The 13,253-nt window shown below is 40.8% G+C and overlaps 1 protein-coding gene across 1 annotated transcript; it reads right to left on the bottom strand.

The window, feature by feature from the left end:
- Nucleotides 1–2,480: 2,480 nt before the first annotated feature.
- SPINK7 (serine peptidase inhibitor Kazal type 7) lies at nucleotides 2,481–5,876 on the bottom strand. The gene is made up of 4 exons (XM_023552684.2): nucleotides 5,816–5,876; nucleotides 4,944–4,969; nucleotides 3,927–4,075; nucleotides 2,481–2,526 (listed from the first exon to the last, which is right to left on the bottom strand). The coding sequence occupies exons 1-4, from the start codon at nucleotides 5,874–5,876 to the stop codon at nucleotides 2,481–2,483; spliced, it is 282 nt and encodes a 93-aa protein (XP_023408452.1).
- Between the last annotated feature and the right edge of the window lie 7,377 nt (nucleotides 5,877–13,253).

The raw sequence follows: 13,253 nt of genomic DNA, 5'->3' as shown, positions 1-13,253 counted from the left end.
AATGAAGTTTGTGAAAGTTCTGGACACAGACTTTCTGAGAGTTTCCCGGTTGGTGAAGGACATTTACACATGTGAGACGGCAGCACACCCCTTTGGGACATGGCAATATTGGAAACCCTCTTGGACCTTGCCCCAAAGGAGTAGTGAGAGCCAGCAGGTGAAGTAAGTGTATTGTGTGGACTCCCAAGCTTATGGCTAACATCCTTAAGGGGTAGTGGGACAACCTCTAAATTTGTACCCAGCAGGTAGAAGTAAGGGTGTCATGTGTACTCTTGAGCTTGTGGCTGGCATCTGCCTATTTGGCAGTCTGAAGGACAGTGTCCTTTTAACTTGTAAGATCTAATTTAGCTCCAACTGGCTGCACGGGCAGCTGGTGTCAGAGCTGACTGAGAGTGGAAAATGGCGATTTGTCATATCCTCATAGTTGAGAACAGAATAGTGGGATTCTGAGATTTCACACAACAAAGTTGGCATGCAAAAATTGTTTTATTAGTTTCCTTTATTAGCCTCCCTACACATCCCATCTATGGGTGCAGTCTTACTCCGCATGACTAAACTGCTCCCACTCCTGAGTTATTCAGGTTGTTCAGCTACCCTGATGTGTAAACTACCTTCTTATGTTGCTCTTCTTGTGGCATCCATCCCTCTCTGGTTCCATTTGTTTATCCCTTAGTTGCTAACTTCAGGAAGAGTTATTGTTCTCATGTTCCATTTTATAGGCCTGCATCTTCTTAATTATGAACTTACTTTTAATACTTTTTTCACTCCTGTTTCTTCTCTCCTTTATTCCTCTTGCTATTCTCATTTGCTAATCTACTTGAGCACCTGTTCCAGCCTCTTTCAATTCCCAGATCACAACTTCTCCTTTTTCAGCTACCTTTTCAGCTGCTCCTTTTGCCTCAGATACTTCCTTATCCTGATCTCCAAAGTTTCCATAGTTGGTTTGACTACGACCTGACTTGACCTTGTCTTTGTACTTGACCTTCACATGACCTGGATCTTAAGCTTAACTCCAACTCAGACACACATTTGTCCCTGACATAGCGTTGACTGTTTTAGATGTGTCATGATAATGAATACAGAATCTGTAACTATAAGTGATTTATATGGAGCTCTAACAGAGGCATGCTACAACTCTTTGTGAGTCTTTTTTCTACCCCTTTTCTTTTGTGGAGAAGGGGAGAGGTAATAACTATAGCCATAGATTCCCTCTTTCTCCTTGAGTATGTGTGAAGGTAAGATTTCCATGGGCCTCCTTGTGTTTTCAGGAACCCTGGTAGCACAATGGTTAAGCACTCAGCTTCTAACCAAAAGACTGGTGGTTTGAACCCACCCAACAACTCCATGGGAGAAAGGCCTGGAGACTGTGTCACATGGGGTCACTATGAGTCAAAATCCACTCAACTGTACCTAACAACAACAACAACCTTGCATTTTCAGGGCAGTCCTGTAGGTGGGCTGGACCATCCTTTGTTAATATTTGGGCCAAGACTGGAGCATATGGAGGAGAATTTAATATGGGGAGAAGAAAACGAGGGCCATGAAAGTAAACAAAGGCCCAATCTGGGTTACGAATTTCTTGTGAGCAGCCAGGGCCCGTTAGTAAAGCCTGACCTAGGTTGTTGTGGCCGCAGAGGGAAGTCTAGCTAGCTTCACCATTAAGCATGAATTCTCTTTGTATTTAAAACAAAAATGCATAAAAGCACTTTACTGTTTACTAATACTGTCAGTGTTTTCTTGGTCCCTAAGCAGTAAGCAGTGGTGTCTACATTTTACAGGTATAGGAGGCTAATCTTAGGGTCTCCAGCAGCCTGCCTCAATTAGTATAGTAGTCAGTGACAGAAATGCTCTGTTAAGGCTATAGCAAGAGGACAACAAGGAATGAGACAAGAGAAATTACAGAATGTTATGGAAAGGAATAGACAGGAAAACCTCCCTCCTAAGAATTTTTGTTGGAATGAAGGAGGTTCCCTTTTAAGGAATTTCAGGACAGAGACCAGTATAAGGAACCAGGTTGTCCCATAGACTAGTTTGGGTGGTGATTGCTGATTAATAAAAATAAAGACTTCAGGGGAGCGTGGAGTGTTCACTGATATTTGTGTGCGTGTGTGTTTCTTGGAAGCCATTTGAGATTCCTTATACAAAGTTTCTCTTAACAAGCTTTGTATGTTCAATAATACTCTTTTTTAAACTAATGTATTATACCCTGATCTAAGAAACAAATATCAACACAAGTAAAAATAAACTCTCTGAGGGGATTCTTTTATTGAGTTAAAGCCTGCCAAATAGTGAGACATGAGTTTGAAGTGGGGCGGGGGGCGGGGATAAAACAACTTTCTCCACTGAACAGTGATGACTTTGAATCTGGTTCTGAGCACCACCTAGACATCAGCCAAGATGGCGGTAAGGGAGTCAGAGCCTGAAGATGACGAAGGTGACGATGAAGGTGTAATCACTCTGTAGCCATTTACATGGACAAGTTAGCAGTTTCCTTCATGAAGAAACTGAATTTTTCCATTACTTTTCCTAAGGGAAGACACAGATAACAAGATTCATTAATACACGAGGAAATTGTAAATAATATTAGAGCCGAAAGGAACTGTAGTCACCGTGAGGTACAGCCTCGTTTTTCAGATGAGGAAACCGAGTCCCATAAAAGGGGAGTCCCTGCCACAAGGAATCTCTGACAGAGGTAGGAGCAGAATACCTCTTGTCCAACGATATTTTCGCCTCATCCTGCTGCCTCCACTGATCCCAGGATCCAGGATGAACACTCAATGTCTTAAAGGCACAAAGCATGAAGGCCTCTGACAAGGAAAGTTGAGGTGGCCAGCCCCTTAGCTCCTGGTTAGCAGGGCCTGGGATGCAGGGGATTCTGGGTTACTAAGGAGGACGTCTACCACATCTCACGTTTAGTGTCCTTTGAACACAAGTTAGTTTCTAGGCCAGGGGACCAGCCTGTGACTGTGAAATAAAACTCCTTGAACAAGGAACAAATGTGTAGCCATTTCCTTCTGGGATCAGAGCCTAACCTGATATTTTAAATTGTTCAGATAATCACAAAGATAGAAAACAAAAACAAGTGGCCAAAATTTAATGACCTGAAATGATCAGAGAGTTAATGATGAGTGAAGTTGACTTGGTATAAGACAATAAGTACAATGTTGCAGGCCCTTAAACTAGCAGTGGTATCTGCCTAGTTACATTGCCTTCAAAAACACTGAGGAGGCCAAACAAATACCTAAAAAACAAACATGTCCATGGGGTTCTGGTCCAAGTACTGATAGTTTGCACCCTCTATTTTAAAAGCAAGAAAAAATATATATCTTTGTGCTAGTCTCATCCCTCTTAGAGGTATAGATGCTTAGAATCTCCAAGAAACTGAGAATAAATGACTGGCAGCCACCGTTCGCCTAAGAATCAAGCTATATTGAAGTATGCTAGAAGTCATGTAGGAGAGTGGCTTTGATTTTTTTTTGGGGGGGGAGGCAGGGCTTAGGACCCTTCTTCAAAGAAAATATTGTGTGGTGCTCCACTATTTAAAATAATCCAAAGCTGAAGCTGGGGCTGGAGATCATCCCATGTGGTCTCCCTGGGCCCATTTGGTGACTCCTGATACGCCATTACAGAACATCTGGGCTCCAGGGACAGCAGTTTGAACAATAAGCCCTGGTTTAGTTGGTTTCCTTCAATTGATAGATGGCAATTGGAGGTTCTATGATGGGACGGGACCCATCCATGCTGGCAGAGCAATTTGGATCCAACTCTGATCTGACTGTGAGGCATTCAGTTGTCTATCCCCACCAGCTGCTTCTGGGTGGGAATGAGTACAGTTCATGGAAAGTTAAGAAGACTCCAGGAAAGGGGAAGGTTCTCAGGAGAGAGCACTGGAGCCAGTTTCCTTTGCCTTCATGTGAGGTACTCACAAGCTCTCGGTACACAGGTGGCATTCATTCCCATAGGTGATGTAATCAGAGCCACAAACGGGCAAGTATGTGATGGGGCAGGGGATGGCCACCACTGGGTACTTCTTATAAATGCTGCAGTCCACCTGTGACAGAAACAAGAAAAGGTCCTACTGTTCTCCCAGCCCCCAAGTTACGCTATCCTGGCCTCTACTGCACAGGCAGCAAGAATGCCATACTAAAAGTCCCAGCTCAGGTATTTCTGATGCTACTGCTACTACCTCTATTAGCACTGCTGTTACCACTATGACAGATGCTAGAACTGCTACTATAGTCACTTAGCAATCGACGAGCATCTTTCTGTCAGAGTTTTCTCTGCCATGGATATGTTGGTTTTTAATCTTCACAACCACTGAATAGATTAGGCTCTACTACTATTCCTATCTAAAAATGGGGAATTGTAGGCTTAGAAAGACAGATAACTTGTATTAGGCAAATGCTGGTAAGTAGTAGAGTTGAGATTTGAATCCAGAGCCTGTGCAATTAACCAGGGTAACTCTGCTCTGCTCTCAGATGTTGTCTCTTTCGTGAGGACTTCACCAACCTCTCAGCTTGAAGTCATCTCTCTTTCCTTTAACACTTGAATAATTACTTAGGATATGGATATTTATATGTATGCCATGCTTTTTAAACAGCCTTCTGGAGAGCAGAGGCCATTTTTTCATGTGTCAGGCTTCCTTATTATCCCTTACAACACACTGAGTTAATCTTACATATACCATTTATAAGTATTTGTTGGATAAATGGAAGTCAATTTAAAAAAAAAACAACAAAAAAACCCTTCGCCTTCAGGTTGATTCCAACTCATAGCGACCCTGTAGGACAGAGTAGAACTGCCCCATAGGGTTTCCAAGGAGCGCCTGGCGGATTCAAACTGCCGACCTTTACGGTTAGCAGCTGTAGCTCTTAACCACTGCTCCGCTAGGGTTTCCAACAGGCAATAGGAATTAAAATTAAAATGTTATTCAACGTACTCACCGTTCTTGTAGATGGAGTGCCAGTTTCTGAAAGGGAAATGTACATGGAAATTATAAAAATAAAGCAAAGCTTTGAAATCTCCTTAACTGATGTAAGTTTGGTTCTATACACTTAAGAGTCTTCATTTTCTGAGGCACTGAGGGTCAACACATTTCCCGTCCTTATACAAAATCCCAGCTGTTGGCTGAGGAAACCAAATGACCAATGGGCCGTAGAGTCACGTAAGCCCTTGACTCAGGCAGGTGAACTGCCCCAATTTCCTCCCTTTATTGACTAAGGAACATCTTCTGGAGCTTCTTGTGTCTTTGATAATGTCTCAGACTCAAGTAGCAATAAGCAGTATTGTAGTCACCACTCCTAAGAGTCTGAAACACCATCTTTGATATTTTCCCTGTCCTAACTGAGATACAGAAATGTAATTAAATACCTTTAAGGTCTCATTTTAACCAAGTAATTTCTTTGCCATCTAAAAGTGTAATTGTTGACTCCTGGCCTTTGGAAAATTGTGTTTTATTTTGATTCTCCTAGACTGACTTGGGGAGACATCCAAGTTTTTCTGCATCTTTGCACTTAAGAATAGTATCTAATAACACCATCCACTTCCAGAGTCATTAAGCAGTGGTAGAATTAAAGAGAAATTATATAGTTAAGCTTTTCTCCATGAATTGAAATCAGAAATTAAAGGGGAAGATATTCACTCCAAGTTGCCCAAATTCCAGCTGAGGCCAAAGATTCTTCCTTCCCAGGCCAGGGAACTTTCTATTACAGAACAGTACATTTTAATCCATATAACCATACAGATGCTCACATCTCATGAGGAAATATTTGGGAAAATAAGCTAAAATATGCTTTTCCAGACATTCTTGACTCACCTGCACTGTTGCAGAAATGGGCCACCGTACAGAGCAGAAGGACACCCCCAATGATCTTCATGGTGGAGACGACCGTGGTGCAGAGGCTGCTCAGGCTATCACCAGAGCTGCACCAGCCAGGTCCCAGGAGAGAGGCCATGCTTATATGCTAAGACTTGGCTTCTCCACCTTTCCTGTGAGGTCATCCAGAGTCAGCGTTGGCCCTGAAAGAATTTCAATCAATGCACATTGTCACACCCTGGGAAGTGTTGTTACAGTCCTTGCACTTAATTGCTACTTCCCATCTGACCAATTTGATTATTTGTGGTGAGTGAGAAGCGTTTTTCTTCCTGCCCCCCAGGTGAGGGTGACTACTTAGAATTCTAAACTTCACATAGAAGAATAGATTAAGTATGGGCTGCTTGGCCTAGTTGTGAAATAAGTAAAGATTTAAAATTTCCTTTATTACACCAATATTTAGGATATTAAACCCAAATTAGACAGATTACACCTAGGTTTATATTTTAGCTGCTGAAAAAATATTATTTTACTTTTGAGGCAATGAACTTGTGCAGCAACCTGGGGCCTAACAGAGGGAACAGTGACCTTAGCACTTATGAGGCTTGGAGAAGGGCATTGCCATGTTATTTTCTAGCTATGTAATCTTGGATAAGTCATTTATATGCTGCGAGCCTGTATCAATCAGGCAAGCTTGGTTATGCTGTGGTAACATATAACCTAAAGATTCCTGTGACTTAAAACAATATAAGCTTGTCTATTCCTTACTCAAGGTACACATGTATGGTGGTCATTTGAAGGTGCTGCATTGTCTTCATTCTGGATCTCAAGTAGATAGTCACCATTTGACATATTGTCAGTTGTCGAGGTGAAGTGAAAATGCGTGCTTCAGGGTTTTCTTTTCAGCAATTAAATGTTTCAGCCCAGAAGTGATACCACTGTCCTTTCTCATAACTCACAGGCCAGAACCATCATGTGACCTCACCTAATGGAAGTGATTACATGAGATCTTACCTTGTCCTCTGAGGCCAGAAAGGGGAGAATTGGATGTAACTGGCAAACAGCACAGAGACCACCTCAGAGCCGTGATGTCATCACCTGTAGAGTGGGGCCTAGCATTAATCACAAGGTCGTTGTTGCATGCCGTTGAGTCGATTTTTGACTCACAGCAACTCTATGTGACAGAGTAGGACTGCCTCACAGGGTTTTCTAGGCTGTAATCTCCACAGGAGCAGATCACCAGGTCTTTGTCCTCATGAGCCATTGAGTTGGTTTGAACCACCAACCTTTCGGTTGGCAGCTGAGTGCTTAACTGTTGTGGCACCAGGGCTCCTCTTTTAGCTACAGTTGAGGTCACTTAATTGCAGTCATTTATGTGAAAGCCTATTCTGAAGCACAGTGCATGAAATGTATATTATTGTGATATCATTATTGTTGAGCCAATAGATTGCTCAACATTAGATTATGAACCGTAGTGTCAACGCGAGCACAGTTGTCCAAATTTCTGCCGCTTACCTGTTAAGCTAAAGAACGTATGCATGAAAACCTGGGGAAGACAGTGAGTTCTGTTCCATCAATCCATTGCACCGCAGGTTTATTTTAGTACATTGTGAAACACAGCATCCACATAGGATATTAAGCTAATAATAAAAAAGTATAATTCCCTAAAACTTTCACTCTTACATCTCTTTGGGAGATAATGTAATCTAGTGGTTAAGAACATGGGCACTTGGAATCCAATGGATCTAATTTGAAATCTTGCTGCTAATGAATATTGATGGTGTGACTTTGAGTATGTAGACTAAACTCTGGATATCTCAGTTACATCATCTCTAAAATGGAAATAATATTTACCTCACAGGATGATTTTTGAGTATTAAAAGAGATTTTATATATACATATAGGTGTAAATATATGTGTGTATTTATAATATATAATGTATTTCTATGTATATAATGTACATATATACATACGTATATAATTTCTTTTGAGCAGCGTTTATGTATATATCTCTATATAGATATAGAAAACCATACGCCAAACCTGTTGCTGTCAAGTCGATTCTGACTCATAGTGAGTCTATAGGACAAAGTAGAACTGCCCCGTAGGGTTTCCAAGGAGCAGCTGGTGGATTTGAACTGCCCACTTTTTGGTTAGAACCATGGCTGTTAATCACTGTGCCCCCAGGGCTCCATATAGATACATAGAGATATATATATCCATATGTTTTCAAAAATAACTTGCACTTTACACTTTTTTTTTTTTTTGCTGAACTACACAACTACCTGTACATTATTTTGTAAGAACTCTGGGCTAATTTTCTTTTTTCTTTAAAAACATGTTGCTGACTTCGATTTCTATTTTTGATCACATGGAAATGTCACTTAAGATAGGTATTGACTTTATATTACTTGCAATTTAAGCCAAAATTATTTACCAGTAGATTCTAGGTTTTTCAACTGTTGAGATAACGCACTACAATTATCAACTTAAATTAATAGGAACAATTGCACAGCTCTGATTATTTATTTTCCAGTTACTGGGGGACTACCAGACTTGATCCATTACTTCTTGACCATGGCTTATATCTTTATTACACAATTATGATCAAAAGTAACATTTTCAGACTATTTTTATACATACAAGCAGGAGATTAAAGAAAATAAACAGAATGAAAGAAAATGAACATATTAATAAGATTTACTTCTAATATGGGAGGACAGGTAAATAAGGTCAAAATTCATTTATGGAAATGTCATGAGACATGCATTGTACATGCATAGGTGAGCTATGCCAGAACCATTTTATTTAATTTCATCATTTCCACGAGTTATATGTGTGGGTGTGTTATTTACGTGGGCGCATTATTTGCAAAAATGATGGTATGCATATGTGTCTGTATGTATATATATGTCACCCTTGTATATGGTAGATAATAATTTGGAATGTGCTCCTCTTGAGAACTCATTGAAGACGGAATTTTTATTACCTGATTTTTACCAATGAGTAAGTTGAGGCTTAGAAAATTTAAAGAGCTTTTCAAAGATCATGACACCAACTAATGGAGGACAGGCTGTTGAGTTCAGTTATGGAAAAGAAGGGAAATGAATATCCTAATAAAAAGAGGTACTCGTAAGTTTTACTGTAGAAAAGACATTATGTTTCAGAAAGAGGTGTCTTTCTTGCACTTTGAAAATGTAATTTAAAAAAGGAAAAGAATGGGAAAGAGATCAAGGATGATCAGGTTGAATTGGGAGGATAGGGTCACTTTTTTTTAATGTTTGTAGCCAAAGAGGAAGGGAATGAGAGAAGCTTGAGGCTACAGCAAAGTCTAGGGTAGACTGTGCATATCTAAAAGCTGAGAGGTAAAAGAAGAAATTTAAGATATATGGTAGAGGGTGGCTAATCAGAGGAGTACAGAAAGGTAGTAGAGGTCCCTGGGTGACGCAAGTGGTTTGAATTCAACTACTAACCTAAAGCTTGGAGATTCGAACATACCAGTGGTGCTATGAAAGAAAGCCCTGGCAATCTGCTTCCATAAAGGTTACAGCAAAAAAAGAGAAAACCTTGTGAGCAGTTCCATTCTGTTGCATATGGGGTTGTGATAAATCAGAAGAGACTCAATGGCAATGGGTCTAGAAACATAGTAAATAAGATTAAGAGCACAGGCAAAACAACATTCCCTCTGACAGAGTAGACAGAGAAGTGTAGATGAGTGTAGAGATGGGGTATTTTGGAAAGTCAGGGAAGGAGAGATGAGGGAGGAACCCATTGCAAGGTAGGCTCCATTTGTTAAGTTCCTTTTTGAAGTGGAAAAATTGTGTTGATCTGGAAGTTTGAGAAGGACGGAGGTTTGGCACAGACATTGATGGGAGTATGGAAAACAGTCAACAACGAATATAAAGAGTAACGACCAACAGACAAAATCACCATTAGATTTTAACAGGCCCCATCACTTTTTTTTTTTTTTTTCATCACTACTAGGAGCTCTGGCGGCACAGTGCTTAAAGTGCTTGGCTGTTAACCAAAAGGTCAGCAGTTCGAAGCTATCAGCCACTCCTCGGGAGACAGATGTGGCAGTCTGCTCCCATAACGATTACAGCCTTGAAACCTTTATGGGGCAGTTCAACTCAGTCCTACAGGGTTACTATGAGCAGGAATTGACTCAACGGTAGTGGTTTTGGTTTTGGTTTTAACCAGTACTATTCTGCATCATAATAGGTTGTGACACCGAGTGAGGGATGGGGAAAAGTAATTTTATGGACATTGTACATCACAGACTTGAGGGGGGCTGAAAGACTGAGTCAGGAGATGGCAAAGCTGGGAAGAGATTCAAGTGCTCCAGAAGGATCTGGTGGACTGCTTAAGGTGCGAACAGTTAAGGGTTTAGAAGTCAAAGTTCAGGCAACACGTGGGAAATATGAACTATCATTTAGGGAGGCTGTGCTGGGAGGCAAAGTGGCAGATTTTATTTCTCAGAGGTGGGGTGGTACAGTGATGATAATTGTTAGGTGTAGCCAAAGATAAAGTAGGTAAAGGAAGGGTGGAGATAAAGGTCACTAGATTCAAAAGTGTGGCAAGTGAGGTCAGGGGATGAGTGTGGGGTTGCTTTGTTTTATGGCAGCTGTTTACATGGAGAGGACTTTTTGTTTCTCTAAATCTGGTTCCTGAGTTTTTCTTTTAGCTTTTCTTCTTCTTCTTCTCCTTTTTTTTTTTTTTTTAAATTGTGCTTTAGATGAAGGCCTACAGAGCAAATTAGTTTCTAATTAGGCAATTAATACACATATTGTTTTGTGACATTGGTTGCCAATCCCACGATGTGTCAACACCCTCCCTTTCTTGATCTTGGGTTCCCCATTTCCATTCTTCTAGCTTTCCTGTCATCTCCTGCCTTCTCGTCCTTGCCCCTAGGCTAGTGTGCCCATTTAGTCTCTTATACATGGTTGTGCTATATGTATTATTATTTGTTTTATGGACCTGTCTGATCTTTGGCTAAAGAGTAACCCTCAGAAGTGACTTCAGTACTGAGTTAAAAGGATATCTGTCTGGGGGCCATACTCTCAGGGTTTCTCCAGCTTGGTCAGACCAGTAAGTCTGGTCTTTTTTATTGTGTGTGTGTGAGTTAGAATTTTGCTCTACGTTTTTCTCCAGCTCTATGGGGACCCTGTATTGTGATCCCTGTCAAAACAGTTGGTGGTGGTAGCTGGGCACCATCTAGTTGTGCTGGACTCAGTCTGGTGGAAGCTGTGGTAGTTGTGGTCTATTAGTCATTTCCACTAATCTTTCCCTTGTGTCTTTGGATTTCTTCAATCTACCTTGCTCATGGAGAGAACATTTTTAAGGTGGACACTGAGCCACAAATTATGGAGGGGCCATTGTAGTGAGATATGAAGGCTATGAAATTATAAAGCAGTTCATTTTAGGCTGACGGCGTGTGATGCTAGTGAGAATCAGAATTAAAGTGGCTCTTACTTCAATGGTCAATAGGTAAAAAGTTTGTTTATTCTTCCTTATATTCCTGCAGGTGGAGAAAACTTGAGCCCTTGTCAGAGAGAATCATTATGGACATGGTTCTTTCCTAGGAAGGCAGGATAAAATTAATGCAGGAAAACCATAAATATTAAGTGAGGGAAAGGCTTGATAATATTTGGTATTTCTCCCCTAGTGGATTTGGGATGCCACAGGGAAGAGCAGGATAACCCTTAAGAGGGTTAGAAAAGGATGAAGGAATTAAATTGGAGCTGGGCCTAAATAAAGAGTTCCCAGGTTAGCTGGGTGGAGGGAAATAAAGAAGCTGGCACCACCACTGGGCAATCCAGGTATAGAATAATGACCACAGAAATGCAAAGTTAGTAAGAAAATTAAATATATAGCAAGCACATATTATGTGCCTAGAACTGTGCTATACCTCCTATGTGCAGTATCTCATTTAAAACTGACAACATTCTCAAGAGGTAGGTATGGTTATTCTATGTCTTGTATGGCTGAGGTAATTGGGTCATGAAGAGGTGGCTAGTTTAAGGTTAAGAACTGGTGCTTTTTAATCACTCTGGGGTATTGCCTATAAATCTAAATCTAATTTGATGACACACAGGAAGGAAAGGATAAAAGACTTTAAAATATGACAAGGTCTATTAACCTGTCACATTGAAATGATAGGAGTAAAACTGACAGAATCAGAGGAGTCAGGAAGAACAGCTGATGTTTTAAATGAGAAGGTGGAGGGAGTTGAGCACTGGGGCAGAGCATGTGGCCTTTTCATGGGTGGAGCTCATTTGGAAAGACAGAGGGTTGCAGTGGGGAGAGGGGATAACTGAGAGCCAGGAGTCAAGCTTTCTTGTCCTACTTGTTCCCCTAAAATTTCACGGTACAGTACTGTGAAAGTCTTTTCTCCACTTTGAGCTTTGTACTTCTGGATACTTTCCAGTTTTCATTCAGAAAAGGGGATCCTTTCTTCAAAAAAATATCCCTCCTCAGAACATCAACATATATAACTGATAAATAAGGCTGAATGGTAAATGTGGGGTGGGAGGGAAATGTTGGAACTCTACTGCCTGAGTCTTTTTTCCCTCCTCATTGTTGCCCCCCCCTTCTCTTATCCACCCTTCAAAGTTTTTTTTTTTTTTTACTTAACACCCAACACAAACTTCACCCAATACCACCAAGATCTTCTTACGACAGTTTCAAAATCACTGGCCAAGATATGGTCAGACTTGTGTGCACTGGTCATAGTGACTTAAAAGATCTGAATATTTACATGTTGACAACTGTCCTCATGTTTTGCAGGATGTTTATTTCTGGTTCCATGCCTGTGATGGTTAAGGTTGTGAATCACCTTGACTGGGCCATGATTTGGCAGTTAAGATGTAGTTTGGCAGTTATATAGTGATATAATTTGGCAGTTATGTAATGATGTAATCAACCCCTTGATGAAGTCTTATACGAACAGCCAATCATTTGAAAGAGAATTTACTTAGGAGTGTGGCCTGCCTCCAGTGTATATGTTCCAGCAAGATCCTCACTCTGGATCCTGTATCCAGTTCATCATCTTCTGACCTCTGGTTCTTGGGACTTGAGCTAACAGCTTACCTGCTGATCTTAGTTTCATCAGCCCTTACAGCTACATGAGCCAAGAGAAGCCTCAAGCCTGATACCTGATCTACAGACTTGGAACTTGCCAACCTCTACAAATGCATGAGCCATTTCCCTGAGATAAATCTATATGTGTATGTACATATACTTCACTGGTTTTGCTTCTCTAGAGAACCCAGTCTAACAATTTCGTACTGAGAGTGGTTCTAGAGAAACAAAATTGTAAGGATGAGTTTTCTAAATTGGTTCTCAAGTCTGGTTAGTCTTAAAGATGTCGATGACTCTTCTTCCAGCAGTGAAGACAGCAGTAATAATCCACGGAGTGAGGTGGCAATAGAAATATGTGAAT

The sequence above is a fragment of the Loxodonta africana genome, chromosome 2, assembly GCF_030014295.1.
Source record: "Loxodonta africana isolate mLoxAfr1 chromosome 2, mLoxAfr1.hap2, whole genome shotgun sequence".
Classification (NCBI taxonomy): Eukaryota; Metazoa; Chordata; class Mammalia; order Proboscidea; family Elephantidae; genus Loxodonta; species Loxodonta africana.
This window is presented reverse-complemented; position numbering and strand designations above follow the sequence as displayed.

Excerpts from the sequence above, each read along its gene's own strand:
- SPINK7 (XM_023552684.2), bottom strand. The coding sequence starts at position 5,876 with ATGAAGATCATTGGGGGTGTCCTTCTGCTCTGTACGGTGGCCCATTTC. Across the intron at positions 4,970-5,815 it reads CCATTTCTGCAACAGTGCAG|AAACTGGCACTCCATCTACA; the intron begins GTGAGTCAAGAA and ends TTTCCCTTTCAG. Across the intron at positions 2,527-3,926 it reads CACCTGTGTACCGAGAGCTT|GAAAAGTAATGGAAAAATTC; the intron begins GTGAGTACCTCA and ends GTCTTCCCTTAG.